Below are 17709 nucleotides of genomic sequence, written 5' to 3'. Positions count from 1 at the left end.
ATATTCAAAATATTTCTCCTTCCTTCAGCCCCCGAGTCATAGCTGCAGTCCAGTTAAAACCCAGTGAAGTCAAAGGAGTGTCTTCAATCTATTCAGTGGGTTTTCAATTGGGACGTGATGGACTAGAATAAAAGATGGAGGAAACTGTTATTTAAATGGACCCTTAGGCTGTAAGGTGACTAAGCAGGAACAGTTGTGTCTCCAAAAGCACAAGGGGCTGTATTTTAACATGCTGTCATAATTTCAATCGTTGTTTTTAAGACTAAGCAATACAGGAGAACACAAATTGGATAAAGCTCAAACCTTTTGAATCTAACAAGTGCACTCAAGCTCCAGCATCTATTAAAGTAAATTATCCCCCTCTAAAAAAATACAAAATGAGTAAGTGCTTCCCTTGCCCTTCTGTAAAGCTTTCTGGACTCTTTACACAATCCAGATAAATCAGAAAAGAAAAATAGTTTGCTCAGTTTGCCAAGCTAAACTGGCTCATCATCACTGGAAATTGTCATGATGTACATTACCAAGACATCATTAAGGAAACATGAGTAAAACACCTTTTATTCACACTTTACAAAAAAACCCAAAAAAAAACAAACAGAAAAAAATTAACACTACGCATTAAGTCTACTACAGCAATACTACCAGCATTTCAATGTACTGATTATAAACTGGACATGTTTGGTGTTTCCACAACTAAAACCAAAGCAAAATAACCCCAAGAGATCAGGTCCCAGACAAGGATTCAAGATCAAAATTTCTCCTACTGGATTTTTAAAATGTACAGTTTGACATCCCCGAACTGTTTGCAGTTTTTCCTCTCAGCTTCAAACAGAACGGTCTGAGCACACCTAGGTGCTGGCTACTTCTCAATAAAATTTTGAATCATTAGTACCAATCCATTCTCTTATATATAAAAATTCACAATATTTAGAAATTTTTATCTTAATGCTCAGTGTCCTTTTGCTTCCCTGCCCGCAGCTGAAACAAAAGCTGTTTTAAGACCAAGCTCTCTAACTCAAATTTTTTTTGTCTTTTTACATGGATAATTCAAGCTGTATTAGTTCAAGAAGATTGATAAATTCTCCCTTTTAGGATACAAATAGACAAGTTAAGTTTGTAAGCTCTTAAATACTTGGCTTCATGACACAAATGGCACTGAGGGTACATTATAACTTTAGTCTTGCTTGACACTAAAATAAGACTTGGTCACTTTAAAAAAAAAAATATGATCTGAAGAATTGTCTTTGGGACCTGTGTTGAAAATGCATTTATTTTACACTGCTTCATCAATAGAAAAGGTAGGGTTGGGTTTTTTCTTCAAGGAATTATACTTTCTGAGACTGAGAAACACGAAAGATAATTCACATGATAGTATCTTAGTGGGGAAAACGGCACTGTGCAATGACACCAAAAGAAGCAGTGCATGGGTAGTAGAAGCTAGAAACTGTGTACCCATAACCTGAACATGTTCAAAAAGTGTGATATTCAATGCTTCACAAAGGAAAAAAGAGATGCCACAGCTTATACAAAAGTATCTTCATAAAATTTTCACAAGTGTTAACATTATTTAAAAAAATAAAAGAGGATGCACAGGATCTCTCTGCATGCACAGGCAGTGCTAGTTGAGAACAAATTTAAGCAGGCACAGTGGAGATAGGACAAGTATTTAAAACAGAAATGAAGAAGCTGTACACAAGCATCCCTAAACTTCACTTCTAAAGTTAGAGATGAGAAAAATATCCGAGTGTATACACATCAGCAACGACTTTCAATCCATACAGGTCTACTTATATTCACTGCTTAGCTTATCTGTTCTGTGAGAACTCTATGCTTTTCTCTCTTTTTTTAATCAGAAATAGAATGTATTTAGTTCTCTCTGTAAGATAGTAAGATTTTACAGGTTCGGATTTTAAAAGCAACGTTCTCTACTGAACATAAAAAGTAGTACAAAAGGGCCAACGAAACCCTAACAGTGCAAATCATTAGCAGAGAAAACCTGTGACAACCTCTTTTACAAGCTGGCCTTTATAACACATGAAAACAGATAAAAATTTAGCCTTAGTTTACAATACAATCATTTTCCAAATCTGATTTTTCTTCTTTTTTTTTTTTTTAAAGTACAAAATCTCATAAATCAGGTTTTCTGTTGTTCATATACAATCAATAAAGGCTAAATTCAAATTCTATATTTTACAAACAAGTCTGAAAAAGGAGGGAGTGAAGTACGGAAGAATGTTCTGTGGATGTTCCTACTGGCCTCAAAAGAGTAGTGCTACAGATAACTGTGCAAAGAGAATATACTGTATAACAATTCCCTATTTTCAAGGCATGAAAATGTCACGTTGGATCAAAGAAACAGGAAGGTTAATTGTAATGTATTAAAGAAAGGTGCAAACGCACCAATCGCTGTCAAACAGTATACAAAGTATATTGGGCTCAGAATTGTGTCTGTTGATAGCACCTGGCTTTTACTATGTCTTTAGCAAATAATTAGATTTAAGATTAAGATTATTAAGAAAAAAAAAAAATCCCTGTTGGCCATACCTCACTCCTCTATATTCAGATTTTACAATTGTACAAGTTAGATTGAGGTTGCCCTCTAAAATGTACTTGACTACCTCCTGCCAGGGAGATGGATTCCATTTACAGGAGGCAGGAAAGGCAGCAAAAGCTCCAGTTGTGCAAAAAGTGAGAAGTGGTCAGAAGGGATGAGTGGATGTGGACAACCACTTATATTGTTCTCTATTAACCAATGATGATCCAAAGGTCCAAGAATGCCAAGTATGTTTAGCTGAGGTTTAGAGTAGAAGATGTAGTCAATAATACCCTAAAACGAGAGAAGAAATAGATTGTTAGTGTATATTCTCAAATCAAGTTATTTTTCCAAACACAAAAGTGAGCTCAGAATTACAGGTAAGTGAAGTGCTACCATTCCTTCTTCATAGCACATCATCCATTTAGGAGACTTCTACTTCCTCTGTCTCGTGGGTTGCTCAATACAGATCAGAAAAACAACAGAAAAGTCCACCCTGTATCACTTCTGCTATGCTTTTGTGGATTCTCATTTCCAACCTCCTACATAACCTCAAGTCACATTTATCTGATTTTGAAGAAAAGAGCCATCTTTGTTTCCCCTGGGCAACAGAGCACCCAGAGTTTTCTGGTAGCAACATGGATTACTTCCTTGCAGCTGACAGCTGAAGTGCCCCTCTTGTACTATTTCATTTAGCTTGGAGTATTAAAATACAAAATCTTCCTGTTTGCAAGGAAGGCTGACAGCACCCCAACTCTTACAAATCTAGTACAAGTTACTAACAAGAAAAAGGAGAATTTGGTTTCTAGGAGACTGCAGTGTTGGGCACTCACTTGCTATGTTTTAAATATAAACTTCCTGAATTTACTGTTAGCTACCCAAACAGATTAACTACTTTGTTAAACAACTTTGCACAGCAAATCACGTTTACACTTCAAAATAGAAAACGTGCCAAAAATATCAGCCCAGTCCTTACCTTGAAGTCAAACGTGTAATTTGTATAAGGCATTAGACCATTCTCATAGGCACTCTTCAACTTGAAACCGTGTGTAATTCTTCCATTTGTTGTCCCATTCTTCCCATTGCAGCTGAAGTTAGTAAGACTTTCATTGTATCTCAGCTCCTTGAAATCTTTGTGGTTTGTTTCCACTCCACCAGTGCTCAAGTACTCAACAACACCTATTAGGAGTGACACATACACACAAGGAGGTTTTAACAAGCACCCAGCAAGTCAGACTGTGTAGGTACTTCAAGGCATACATGCAGCTTTATGCTGTACATAAGCCAAACCTTAACACATATCCAATACAGTCAGCAGCAGTTAAATTATTGCAAGAAAATGCACATGTATGTCAAGAACAAGTGCCACCTAAAACAAAGGGACATACTTTAATTAGGGGGGGGGAAAAATGGTTAATAAGGAACAGACTGGGAAGGTAAGATGAAAAAGTGGAGTAAAATTCCATAGATGCTAGGCATCCAACATCCTCTTCTCCTTTTCTCTATGCTCAAGTCCCAGCCTTCAATATTCTTTGGCTAAAATGTTGCCAAAAAGCCAACTTCTGTCACCCTACTTCAAATAAAGGTAACTTTAAAAAGGCTGCAAAGCCAAACTGACACGATTTGTGTCTTCAAAAACTATTCTCATGCCTCTTAATTTCAATGTAGCTGTGTTAAGGTTCTGGAAGGTAAAAGAAGTCACTAGTTGTTCTGAAGTCAAAGATGCATGAACTTGCTACTGCCATAGCCATTAGCAATACTTGCCTTCCTGGGATCAGAAAGAATAACATTTCCAGTACTGCTCAGCAGTAACTGCTCTTACCCCTTTCTAGTAGGGGATACATTGAATTTTAGAAGTCCTAAAACACGTGAGCTGCAAAAAATGATTCTATGGTGGCAATTTTAAAGAGAGGAACTTATCTGCTCACATGTAAAAATAAGAAAACCCAATTACCAGCAACATGCTCATATTTCCAGTTATTTTTCAAAGATACTTTCTTCCTTCCCATTCCTGTATTGCAAGCTAACAATGAAAACACTTCTGAAAGACCAGGCACAGCTATACTACTGCATAGGCAATAAGGTCACTGACAAAAGAAACAGTTCTATCTTTTCTCTCTTCCTTCTATTTTCGTAGTACTTTTACAGCTTATGATAGCAACAACATATTCTCCAAGCTGTAAGCTCCTTACAAAAAGGGAACTTAAAATTTAAATTGTTACACACTTTAAACAGTATAAAAAAAAAAAAAAAAAAAAAAAAAAAAGAAAAAACTTAAAATTAATTGTTACAAAATTTAAACAGGCTTAAAAAAAAAAAAAAAAAAAAAAAAGTAAGAAATAGAAGTCTTACCAGAGTCTGGCAGAGAATTGAGATCTGCACACAGTACAAGTGGAATGGTTCCAAGCTCTCCTGAAACACCAGGTTTGAGACTACGAGAAGCTTTATCAATGATGTTCTTTACCTCAGACAGGAACATCATAGTCTGAACCAGCTTCACATCAGAATAATCTGGGTCCCAATGCATATGTGCATTAGCTACAAGAACTAGTTGCTTTTCCATCCCAAGATGTGGCTTTCCAGCTAAAATTTAAAATCAATTATTTACCTTACATGTTCAGCAACAGAAAACACTATTACTGAATTTTAAACAAGGAGGAAAAGTAACCTGAAGAGGATTAATATTTAATTTAAGAGGGTCATATAACTCATATTACATCTACTAAGTGTTTTAGTTGATGTAAAGCATTAGGCATAATTGTGTTTCACATTCAAGACCATTAACAGACTTATCTTGTTGCAGGTAACATGTTTCTAAGAATACTGTGAATTAACATAAATAACAGATAATCCTAATTACAGGCAAATAGTGTCATTCTAAAAAATTACAAGTTTTCCTCAGGCTGTGATAGTAAACAGGCACTGCTCATATCTTACTAGGCAGTGAGCTCTGCATTTTAAGTTACCTACATTTTAAGTTACCTCTCTTGCTAGAAGTGCTTCTTAAAAGGCTTGTTTATTAGAATCTGAATTAATAAAATATCATTTGGATAAATATAACACAGGTTGAGTAGGTACCCACTGAGATACTTATAAAGCCAATTTACATTTCCTAAATTAAGAGTGACAGGGCAGAACAAACAGGTTGTGTAAGCATGACAGTGATGCAAATAACAAGCTAAAATGATGCAGATACATGACCCAGAAACACACAACTAACACAATCTAATCCTTTGATACCTGTACCTAACTTCAAGCAAAACAAAAAACCACAACACCAAACCCCCACTTTTTTAAGCAAAAAGGTGTAAGTGTGTGTGTAGGAAATCTTCATAATTTAAGCAATATAACTTTTTCCCAAATGCTCTTTGGAAACAGATTTGTGTGAGCCTACAATGTGAGAAGTTACATTCACCTGCAGAACCTAGTTTCTCTGGTTTAATATAGCAAAAGTTGATTTTTTTTCCATTGCTAAAGTACAATCTATTTAAAAATTAAACTAAGCAGGACTTACATGACATTTCTATCAATTCCTTTCGCAGTTCTAACAATACAGCAACTCCAATGTTATCTTTTGTCATTACTCTGTTCAGCATAGCTTCTGAACCTTCTGAGTTTGCCATAGCTAGTTGATTGAACTCAACAGTATGTTTCTGAACCAAAGTAAATCTGAAAAAGAAACAATATATTTCCTTTTTTCAGCAGCCAGACACAAAAGGAAATGTTATAAATAATTCTGCTTTTAATTAAAGCTCAAACATTTACGATGTAAGAAGTCTCAGTCAACCACATAATTTCACAAAATCCTAAACTGAACCGCCAATTTTTAGGTATTTTACACTAACTTTATTTCAATTAAAAGTGAGGGAGACAGGAAGAGAGACTGTAGGAAAGCAGTAGCAGTTCATACTTCTAATTCTGCACCAGTTTCGAGTTCCAAGATGCAGGTTTAATAGGGAGGGACTAAACAATGTTTCTCAGCCAGATGGTATCAAACCTGACACCTCCATTTACTTGTGGACACAAAGGAATGGAAGAAGGAGGAGGAAGGGAAGTTACTTCTCCTTGCATCCAAACAGTTGCACAAGTACACTTGGACACAATCAGTAAGTGCTGCAGCTTTTAAATCATGTGTTTGTTCTGGGTCTTTTTTTCAGAAGTGAGCAGTGACATTAAGGGCCTTGTCTTTTGCTTTATCAGAAGTCTAATGTACCAAAAAGTCGATGTCATCTAAGAACTTACTTCAGCAGCTTTGGAAATTAGCAGTTCCTTTACTCAAAAAGCAAGAAAATGAGACATTTGCTTCATTTTTCATTTTTGCTTGGGAAAGACACACTCAACTGAAGCCTAATTTAGTGAACTCCTAACCTGCATTGCTCTAACAATGAAATTTCCACTGGAAGGTAAAATTTTCTGTTGCTAGTTATGCACAGAAGGATTTCTCTCACACAGACCTCTCTTTTTAACAAGAGGAACGCTCTGTAAAAAACACCCAACAGCTACAAAGAGACTAATGCCAAACTCTCTGAGCTATAGGCTGACCTGAGAAATGATGTGAGAGAGTAATACACAACAGAAGGCTTTGCAAAACACATCACTTACTTTTCTGTTTTGAAAAATATTGCACAACCATCAACATGTTTTCTTTCCTGTTCTGACATTGTCCTAGCTCTAGATTTTGGACTGAAGAATCCATTGTAGCCACGTTCTTTCAGTTCTACCAGGAAAAAACTGTAGTACTGCTCTGTTTCAACCTCCTGTAAAGTTATAAGACAGCACAGCACAAACACACTGTTAGAAAAACACAGAAGACTGATATTATTTAGACTCTTCAGAAATGCAAATCAATTTCAAATTAGATTTAAGGGGAAAAAATGGTAAGAATTAAGTAATTAGAGAATGCAAATTTAAGGGCAATATCCCTATTTTAAGAAAATATAAATGAATTTCTGTAATCCCCAGAGTTATGATTATCTCAAGCCTTTTATTTGAAAATGTGTCAATTATAGCCCCACATACACAGGCAGGCACCAAGACACCCCCACATACATGCCTTTGATCAGCAGCTGCTGGTTCACATTCCAACTGTGTGGGCTGAAGAGCATTCTTTTGATGTCAAGCAACAAATAACGTTCTAAACACCACTTCTTTTTTCTTTTGTTTTCAGAGGGTTTTGAAAACAGATCGTTTACTGTAAATATATTTAATATAGAGAAAGCAGCACACGGGAATAGGAAAGGAAAAGAAGGAATAGTAGATCTTTTACCTGAAGACTTATGATGTCAGCATTGCAGCTCAGGATTTCCTGCATAATGGCTTTTTTTCTGTATTCCCAGTTCAGAGCCCAGGATGGGCAGTAGCCATACAGCTGCCGGGTGGCATATTTATCACACAGCACGTTGTAACACATGACAGAGAACAAGGCTGCAGAACAATAGTTACTCACACACTGAGATATTTAACAGCAACAAAAATATATACATATAAAATGATGTTCTTTGCTTTTGTCTTCTGCAAATTTCTCAATTCGTGCTTCAATCAAAACACAGCTTGTGTATCTATACTAAAAAATTAGTCCTTCTAGGAGGATAAATTACAAGTTTGGAAATACAGCAGCTGTCTTCCAGCATTTAATTAGAAAACAAAACTCAACACCCCCACTTTATGTGGTTAATGCAGCAAATAAGAGACAGAAGTACCTCATGCTACGTGATGCTCTGCTGTGAAAAGCCTACAACAAGGGAAGTGTGTTTGAACACTTATATTTGCTAGCTATACAAAGGTTTGCAAATGCTTCAAATAGGTTACTTAAAATCTGCCTTAATTATTACCACCATGAACTGTAACAGTCTATAGGCAGGATAAAGATCCCTTCATGCAATGAAAAAGTACAGGTAAAATAAACCCCCAAATGTTTCCAATTTCAAAAGTTTACAATCCAGGTGTAAAGACAAGAAACACCTACTCCCTGTATTCATTTAGCACAGGAGTGATAAAGTTTGGGGCAACTTGACAGTTAATCCAGAAGCATGGATTTCAAGTTCTGTTTTGTTGGTCATGTTAAAAACCACTAAGGAGTTTGCACTACAATTAGGTAGCTGGAAACTTGTTGGAAAGTCCTCTCAAACATGGGGTACAGCTCATGAAAAAGAAACAAGACAGTTGCTTAAGATTTCACAAATTGAGGCAACAATCTAGGGTTGACTGGGGGCCAAAGCTGAACACACTGAAAACAAACAGGTGACAGCAAGAGTATTAAGATGATGATCTTTGAACCAACTACCTTAGTATCAATATGGGAAAGTAATGTACATCAGTCCTGAAAGAGAGGATACTGCAATAATTGGCACTAAGAGTTTTGGTTGAGGGTAAATAGAAAAGGCTATCTTTTAGACAACTCATGCAGAAAATATTGTAAACAATCAAACATGACCTGAATTCCAAGAGCAAGAAAAGTGCTGAATCAAAGGTGACATGTATTACTCAAAAGAAAAGAATTCTACATATCTTGGAAATTATGCTCATGTTCTTCCATTTTTTTTGTTCTTCAACCAGTGTTCAATTAAGCCTGTTATAATTCAGCTATTAACTGATGGTGGACAACAGTTTCAATTCCTATGAGAAGGTTGTTAATTAAAAAGCAATTACTTTATAGTAAAAGAAGGGTAAATTGAAAGAGGTATTGCAGTTGAGATAGAACTACTTCAGCTGGCTGGTCAGCACTGCACAGATGACTGTTTAATCTAAGCATTAAGTCTTTTTCAGTAGATAGTAAATAGCAACAGCTTTTGTAAGAGAAAAAACAAATAAGGAAGAATCCTTAAAGTGTTACAGTACCTGTTGGTCTTGTACGGTCTGGTTCTTGCAACATAATCCAAGATCTTGGAGGTGGTTGTTCTGTTGAAACTAGGGGAACATTTTAGAGATACAAGTGATGATCACATTTACTTTGCACATCTGGAAGAAATGTTTTAAGAATGATCACTTACTTCTTTTTGCAGTACCTGCCAAATTATCAAGCAAATAGTTCAGTAGCCTTCGTGTCCCATCTGGTTCCTGATAGAGGTTCAGAATATCCTGTGTAAGTGGATTTCCTGAAAACAGGTTTATAGAAATACTGAATAAAACAGACAGAACCATCACGAACTTACATATTAGTGTTTAAAGCTGACACCTCTGAGAAAAGATACTGCATCTACAGTGAACTATTTAAAGGTTTCAAGTCTCAGGTCTTCAATCCCACAAAACACTAGATGTGTGATTAGCTTCAGCTAATTTAACCCCATTCCCTGCTGTGTCTGTCCTCTGACAGACAGCTCCAAGGGTGGCTGCTGGATCTATCAGTGAAGAATTGACTGGTACTGACAAGGCAAACAGGAGCCACCTCTGCTCAGTGCAAGTGAAACATCCACCATCAGTTTATTTGCTGAGTAGAGTCTACTGTTAGCTGCCACAGATGATACAGGCAGAGATAATAAGTAGATTGTAGAAGTTTTCATGGACAATGCACATTGCAGTTATCCAGTTTTAAGAGGAAGAAAAAAAGACGTTTGAGACTTAACAGTGTTTAGAGATACTGTATCACTCAGTGCTCCTGATTTCTGTGATACAAGTTCCCCCAAGGTCAGCCATTTTATAGCTAGAATGCACAGTTAGGAAAAAAAAAATTGGAAAATTATTTAAATTGCTCCATGCATAAAGAGCAGAGTACCCAATAGCAGTACAGAGCATGTTTCCTTTTTGGTTGGAGTTGAGTATCTACAGTGAAGTGCAGACTGTTTCTTAAAGCAGCACCACACTCAACACCTACACAGGCCACTTAAAGCTCCTGCTCACCCTGCAGGAAGAGAAGCAAACCTCTTTGTATGTGGAGTGCTTCACCAAACTCGTTTTCTTTTTTTAAACAATCCCTACACAACAATATTTATAAGTGTGGAGTAAGTAGCTACATCTGTGATTGCTAGTCAGTAACAGTTTACCAACTAGGAGTCTACAGCCAACAGATCTCAGAGGTGGTATCATCAATCAAAGCACAGATATCAAGGAAAAGCAGTAATACCTTTCAGACCCAAAGTCTGTAACTGGAACAGTTTCCCCAGCTCAAAAGGTAAAACTCGTAACAGGTTGTTATTTAAATGTAGTTCCCTGGAGACAGAGAAAGAATCAAATAGGGCTGAAAACAGACCAACATTTGTCTTCAGAACAAGTTAAACTGAAAGAGAAACAATATACTAACAAACCACAACGCTGGAAAAGTCAGAGACTAACAGCAATGGTTAGGGGAATCCTGCTGTACTCAAACCACACACAGCCAAACATGTATTATGTTGAAGTACAGGAAAGGTAGCTCTTTGGTGAGCTTCTCCTAAAAAAAGTCACCAATTTTGTAAACATTAGCAAGAATCAAATACTTGAATAATCGCAAGTGAGGAGGCAGTAACAGCTCTGACAAACCAGACCATGGAACAGTTTAGTGATGATTAAAGGCCAAATAAAGGGAAATTATATCCCAGAAAACAAGTAAGCAAAAACTCCAGGATGATGGCAGTATGATTAGAGCTCTGACACTACCACGTAACAGTAATTTTCTGTTGGGTTTCTTCATTTTTTTTTCAGCGTTAAGACAAAAATTTTTAACTTAGAAAACCAATATGCAGACAGGAATAGAATTCATGTCCTGAATTCTGATATCCCAATGAACTGGGCAGGGAAAATGGACTTTTTAAGGAACTTTTCACTTTCTTAAACACATTTCTACCTAAGCAGTGAAGATTTTCCTCACCATATCAGTATAAAGTTGCTACTTCAAATTATTTTGGGGCAATGAAGAAGAAAAATAAAGAAAAATAAAAGCAGGAAGGAAACCTGGATGCCAAGAGTCACCTTTACTTCACATGCTGTCTTGCAGAAATGTAAGAGCTAAAACACACAACTCTTCTTCCAGCCTTGCACTTGGAAAGTGAACTCTGCCTGGCCCTTCCCTACCAAGGGCTTCCTGAGACATTCTCCCCATTTCACTGTGTATTTAGAAACTTTGCTAGAAGTGGAATGGCTCATTTCAGAGACAACAGTGGAAGATAACCCAGAGAGACAAAAAGAAAGTCCTCTGCTGTATCTAGACACACCAACTCACTGCTCAACTGACTGTCAGACTACAGCACACCCAGCCAGCAGGGGTGGGGGGGTCATTTTGTTTTGTCTTCAGTATAAAACTCCATATGCAAAAGCACATATTGTAGAGAGGAACTCAGAAGCCCACTGTGATCTAGACACACCAACTCACTGCTCAACTGACTGTCAGACTACAGCACACCCAGCCAGCAGGGGTGGGGGGGTCATTTTGTTTTGTCTTCAGTATAAAACTCCATATGCAAAAGCACATAGAGAGGAACTCAGAAACCCACTGTGTCACTCCAGGGTTCCCAAGTATTGTTTTGCTAAGTCTAGAAAAAGTTATGTATGAATTACAAAAAAGAAATATACTGAATTCTTCTAGAGGAAAAACACCCGAGCTGGAAGAATGGCACAGTAGTAGGTATCACTGCAGTTCCTCTCTTGCATGAAAGAATTATTTTCCTTAATGATTCTTGCCTCCACAGAACCCATGCCCTCTACACAGCAAAGGGGATCACAGCAAATCCCACCAGTTCTTTCAAGCACATCAAGAGAATCTGTTTTGCAACTGAGCTTTCCAAGATAACACGTAGCACTGTTTATTTTTTCTCCTCGTTCCACAAGGATCAGAACTCTTACTGCTCTCACACCTCTTTCTTCAAGTAAAGAGGGAGATGCAAGGAGCCTCAGGCCAGCTTTACAGACCAAACCCAGAGCTCCAGATGTGGGAGCTGGAAGCCCTGTTATCAGTTCTCAAGTGTGAGAGCACAAATGATTTCTGTGGCTCAGGACGGCCCCAGCAATGCTCAGTGCTGAATTATTGTTAGCTTGAACAACTTCCCAGGAGCTATGGAAGTGTCTCAGTAAGAGCAGCCTGAAACATAAAACTCCAGCACAGCTGAGACCTGCAAAGTGCTTTTGTGTAGGACATGCTAAGGGGGTTTTCTTCATTTTCACCCCAGTGGAAAGAAATCGTGGCTCAGCTGCAATTATTGAGGACAGAGAGTGCAGTGGATCAATGCACCAGCTTTTCACATCTAGAGGTCTGGGTTCAAGTGCTATGTTTAGGTCATAAATTGAAAATTAGCACAATCCTAGACCTCAGCTTCACATTTCACATTCCCAAGATTTAGCCTTTCCTACTCAAAAGAAACTTAGAAGAGCTGAAGCTTCACAGAATCAGCCAGAATAAACTGGGAAAAGCATTGGGAAGAAGGCACAGTAACTTCTGACACTACTGATGACTGTACACTGCTAAGCTAACTCCATGTCATGAGCATTAAGTTTACAACAATATTTTAAAAGGAAAAATGTTAATGAAAATCAAAGGGTGCTAACAAAGCACAAAGATTAATTTGAGACTGTTCCAGCAAATTTAGGATTGCTAGCTCACCAATACACAAGGAGTGGATGACAGAGGGAAGAAACCTGTTACTAATAACTGCTTTTAATTCAAAACCTAATGCAAAGCTTTCTTTAGAACAGACTACTCCACAGCTGAAAACAACTATACAACACACTAGAAAACAGAGCTGCCAATTAGGGTCTAAAAAGCAAGGTCCCTCTGCTCAGCTTCCAAGGTTGAGACTTTTAACTGCTTTGGAATTTGAGCTTTTAGTACTGATTTAATCAGCTAGTTTAATCCTCCCCAACAGAGCGGACTTTTCTAAAGTAGCAAAAAATGCAATGACTGGTATTTCTATGTGCAAACTTGCTTTGCTTCCAGCTTCATTACAGCTGTGCTGGCAGTCCATTTTTCTATTGTCTTCTTCTCCACTTCTAGTAACATTCCTGTTGGTTTTAGACTCAGTGTTTTCTGTATTTGAGAAAGCTGTCCATAAAAGTCTTCAAAATTAAATGCAATGAACACAATTACTGCTAACTGTCTAATAGCACTAAGATAAGGTTCTTCCTTTGGATCAAGGGCAAAAGAATGTTGTCTGTAAATATTTACTCATATAAATAATTTATGTATTTACAGAACAGTGTTTTCACAAAGTGAAATGCTGCGGCCTTAATTACAATCTAAAGAGGCATCACTGTTCATGATTCACTTCCAAAGGGAGGTATCATTCCATGCCAACTTTGCACATCCTTGGCACTGTAAAATTGAGGGGAAAAAAGGTGCGTTGAGAACACTTTTTTCTCCTCCCCAGTCTGCACAGGAATGCAGTTACATGGTAGCAAAGGTGCAAAGGAGAGTATATTAGACAAGTTCCAGTTGTTGTAGAAGAAACAGAATAAGAACTGTTGTTAAGAACAATTACTACAGATTAATAAATAGGGAAAAAATTGCAGTTAGTGTGATTAAACTGACCTTTTTCCCACCTTACTGTAAGCTAAAAGCAATTTTTTTGTGTGTGTATCAGTATTTCTTAGAGAAAAATGCCACAAAGATTCTAAGAGTCTAGAAAGATATGCATAAGAGAGGAAACCTGACTTGGAAAAACATGAAATAGGTGAGTGCCATCAAAGCAAGCACTTCTGAAGCTCCTTCCATGCTGTCATACCTCAGAAGAGGAGATCACAGAAAAGCCAGCACTGCTGGAGCTGCACAGGCCATACCAAGCACTCAGGGAGACAGATAAAAAGCAGTGAAGAAAGGGCACTCTACTTATGCTTTTCATTCACTAGAATACAGAAATTACACTGAAATTTAAACTCTTGCTACAAAGAGGATGCTTTTAACTCCTCTTCAGTGTTACTCACCTGAGTGACACCATGTTTCCGAGCTCTGCTGGTAAACTGCGGATTTTGTTAGAGGACAGGTCCAGATATACCAGATTGTGAAGCTTGGCAATGTCTGAAGGAATACGGGATAAGGAATTGTCACTGAGGTGCAAAGCTGTCAAATGGGTCAGTGTCCACAACGATGAACTCAAGCTTCTCACTTTCCCTGGGGAAGGATGGGAGAAAACAGAACGTCAAAAATACATCACTTTAGCAATAATCACACATTCTGTAAATATGGAGGGAGGGTGAGTTTTGCATTTTCTTGTGTTTTTTTAATATTGTTATTTTACTCACTGAAAATTCCATCGCTCATTGATTCTATAGATTAAAAAAAGTGTGACAATGCGTAACAGAATGCCAGGAATGCTTAAGTCGCTTTCTTTTTCCCCAATCCATACTTCAGGTTTAAACATCTGCCTTTCTCAAGTTCCATGTAAAATGAGACACATTCACTAACTAACCATGAATTCAGTAACTAACAGAGGGGTAAGAAGCAGATTTTTTTTTCAATTTCTAGTTGATGTTTGTGATGAAAGATGCTTCTTCAGTTTGCCCCTTATTTCTACGCAACATCTTTCAAACCAAAAAATCTTTATTCTATGGCATTAATCCAGCCAAGAACAGATAGAAGCACTATATTTAGGATGACTAAGATGCTTAGTTGAGAACATGGATTTCCATCTGGCATTCAACTAAAAGCTGCGTAAACTATTGCCAGATATTTTTAAAAAAGGGTATGATTTCTGTATAAACTAAAGGGTGGAAACATGAATCTGTGTGACAGAATCAAGATTCTTCACATTGCTTCATGCAAGGAATGTGAGATAGCATCGAGTCTCAGAACGTCTCTTCTCTCCAAGATTTCCCCCCTCCCCAAGAGTGGATCCTTTTTCATTTCTAGAAGTCATCTCACTGTACCAAAAGCACTAGAAGAAGGTGACCAACACCAGTCTGTCCAAGGCAAAAGGTCACTTGCAACAGCCTTTAACAATGCCACCACAACTCACCAGTACTAGGAACAGTCTGGTTATTACTATACCAACATACACACTTTGTAATTCCTCTCCTTAGATATTTTCTTTAAAATAGAAGTTGTATTTAGTGCCTGGGGAAAGCTACACTGATACATATAAGTCTGGGACTCAGGCCTAGGTAACAAAAGGTTTCATACAGGTATCACTTCCAGTGAACTGTAAGAAAGTGAGTGGCATAAAAAAGCCTGCAGTGAAAAAGCTCAGTGATTTAAATGAGAAGAGTTGCAACACTTGTGGCTTTCTGTATTAGAAGACCAAATATTTTGCATGGAAAAGACCTGTGAAGATTAACAAAACAAAAACATTGTCACATTCTCTTTTGCAAGGCAAATGCATAGGGTTCTTAAAGGATTCATGCTACTGCAATACTCATTAAGAAATGTTTTGAAAGGTTGTAAATACAAATAGTTCTTTGCACTTTTAAAACTGAATTAACACCTCCTTCCCTGCTCAGTGCAAACAGGTGACTGTGATCAAAGAAACCCTTGTAGCTGAGAGGGTTTCCAATCAACATCACTGCTCCATCCTCTTCACTACCAGCAGCTCTCTTGGCTGGAATCTGTCTGTAGTGAGATTACCAAGCATGAAAGGCAAGAGCCATCCCTTAATGCATTTCCTATGCAGAGGCAGCAGATGTCCAAGTGGATATCCAAGCCTAATGCTGATATGTAATGCTGATTCCTGAAGCAACATTTAAGTAGGTTTCTGCATCTGTAACCTTCAAGTAAAGAATGCTATTCACATGTTAAGGCACGTGGCACTTGAAGCAAGACACAGATTCAATGATCTGGATGGAAAGACTCCTCACAATTCAAAGAACTCTGTATTCTTCCTTCCACAAATTTCTCTATTGGACAATCATTTAGAAATATCACAATTTTTGCAGTCTCCTAAAGGACCTCTGTATTTAAGCAAAATTTCAGCCTAAATGTACAGCATTACAAAATAATGTTAAAATGCTTAACATGTTTTTACAAGGAAATTCAAGCAAATATCTTATGTAGCAGAATCAGAATTTACTCCACAAATCAAGGGAGACTGATGTCCCACACCAGCTGGGATCTTGTTTATAAATTCTAAGCATTATCTTATTTTGAAGAAAATCTCCAAAAGTCCAACAGTATCTTAAAAGCTAACACAGTTCTTGGAGGTTTTGGGGTTTTTTAGATCTCTAGAACAGAAAAGATTTACAACTGCCTTTAAACTGAAAACTGCTTCAGTAGAAACTACACTGTCATGGACTACTACAACATAGTTGTTAACACGACTTAACCTAATAGCTTATGTCTAGACATCATCCCAAACTTCACCCTCTTCCCTCTCCCACTCCATCTTCTTACCACTTATTTCCAACTCTGCCCAGTGTGATTTCTTTCCGTTGGCTGCTTCCTCTGAGGACATAATTGTGTACATCCTCCGTGGATCAGGTTCATTCCTGTTGAGACAAAAAGACAAATAATTAAGATATGACATACTGAGAATTCTTTGAAAGATTATTTCTGTTTCAGTTAAGTTTCATGTTAGATGTTCGCTCCAAATACTTTTCCAAACTTCAGATAAAGATAACCCATGCCCACCTACAAATTTCCCTGAGTGTGAAAGACTGCTATAAAATGGAAGATTCCTGATGCTCCCAGAATGGCAGACCACTGCCTCACCTTCTACCCAGTAACTTACAAAATCTGGAAACCAACACAAACATCATGTCCTGCCACGTTTCACCCGTAAGTCACTGTGTCCTCCAAAATCAATCTATCCTATTGCAGGTTCTTGGCTCTTCAGTAATGAAAATTCAAAAAGTGATCATCAGCACCACCAGATCCTCCCTTACAGAAACTAGAGAGAAAACATTTGCTAATAACCTCGACTATCCATCAGGTCCAGGTTTACTGCAACTCTCAACTTTTCAAACAAATTCAGCATCCAAGAAAAGAATCAAGGTTTCAAAACGATTCTCACTTCTGGAGTCTGTAAAATGACAGCTTTTAATCCAACCCTCATCCTACTCTTTTCAATCCAAAAATGTTCTACCTGAGGTAGATATTTCTAGCATTTTCTTCAGCCAGGTGTTTAACACTGACATTTAACACCATTTCTTTCTCTTTCATGCCATTCCTGATAACTTTACCAGAAACATTTTTTAGTATCTTATCCGTTTTTACCATACCACATCACGGATAACAAGAGAAGCAGCAAAAATTCCCCTCCAAAAAACCCCACCAACCTCCTTCCAGCCTTCCTGTACCTCAAGACACTTATACTGTTTCACTGCAAAAAGGGAAAGAAAAAAAGGGG

General features: G+C 37.6%; 1 protein-coding gene across 1 annotated transcript; it reads right to left on the bottom strand.

The window, feature by feature from the left end:
* Nucleotides 1-588: 588 nt before the first annotated feature.
* CNOT6 (CCR4-NOT transcription complex, subunit 6) lies at nt 589-16841 on the bottom strand. Its single transcript, XM_008937918.1, has 11 exons — nt 16755-16841; nt 14357-14543; nt 10593-10678; nt 9523-9627; nt 9371-9439; nt 7800-7957; nt 7136-7290; nt 6048-6202; nt 4886-5116; nt 3510-3712; nt 589-2827 (listed from the first exon to the last, which is right to left on the bottom strand). The coding sequence occupies exons 1-11, from the start codon at nt 16825-16827 to the stop codon at nt 2615-2617; spliced, it is 1635 nt and encodes a 544-aa protein (XP_008936166.1). The 5' UTR covers nt 16828-16841; the 3' UTR covers nt 589-2614.
* Between the last annotated feature and the right edge of the window lie 868 nt (nt 16842-17709).

The sequence above is a fragment of the Merops nubicus genome, unplaced genomic scaffold (genome assembly GCF_000691845.1).
Source record: "Merops nubicus isolate BGI_N331 unplaced genomic scaffold, ASM69184v1 scaffold16323, whole genome shotgun sequence".
NCBI lineage: Eukaryota > Metazoa > Chordata > Aves > Coraciiformes > Meropidae > Merops > Merops nubicus.
This window is presented reverse-complemented; position numbering and strand designations above follow the sequence as displayed.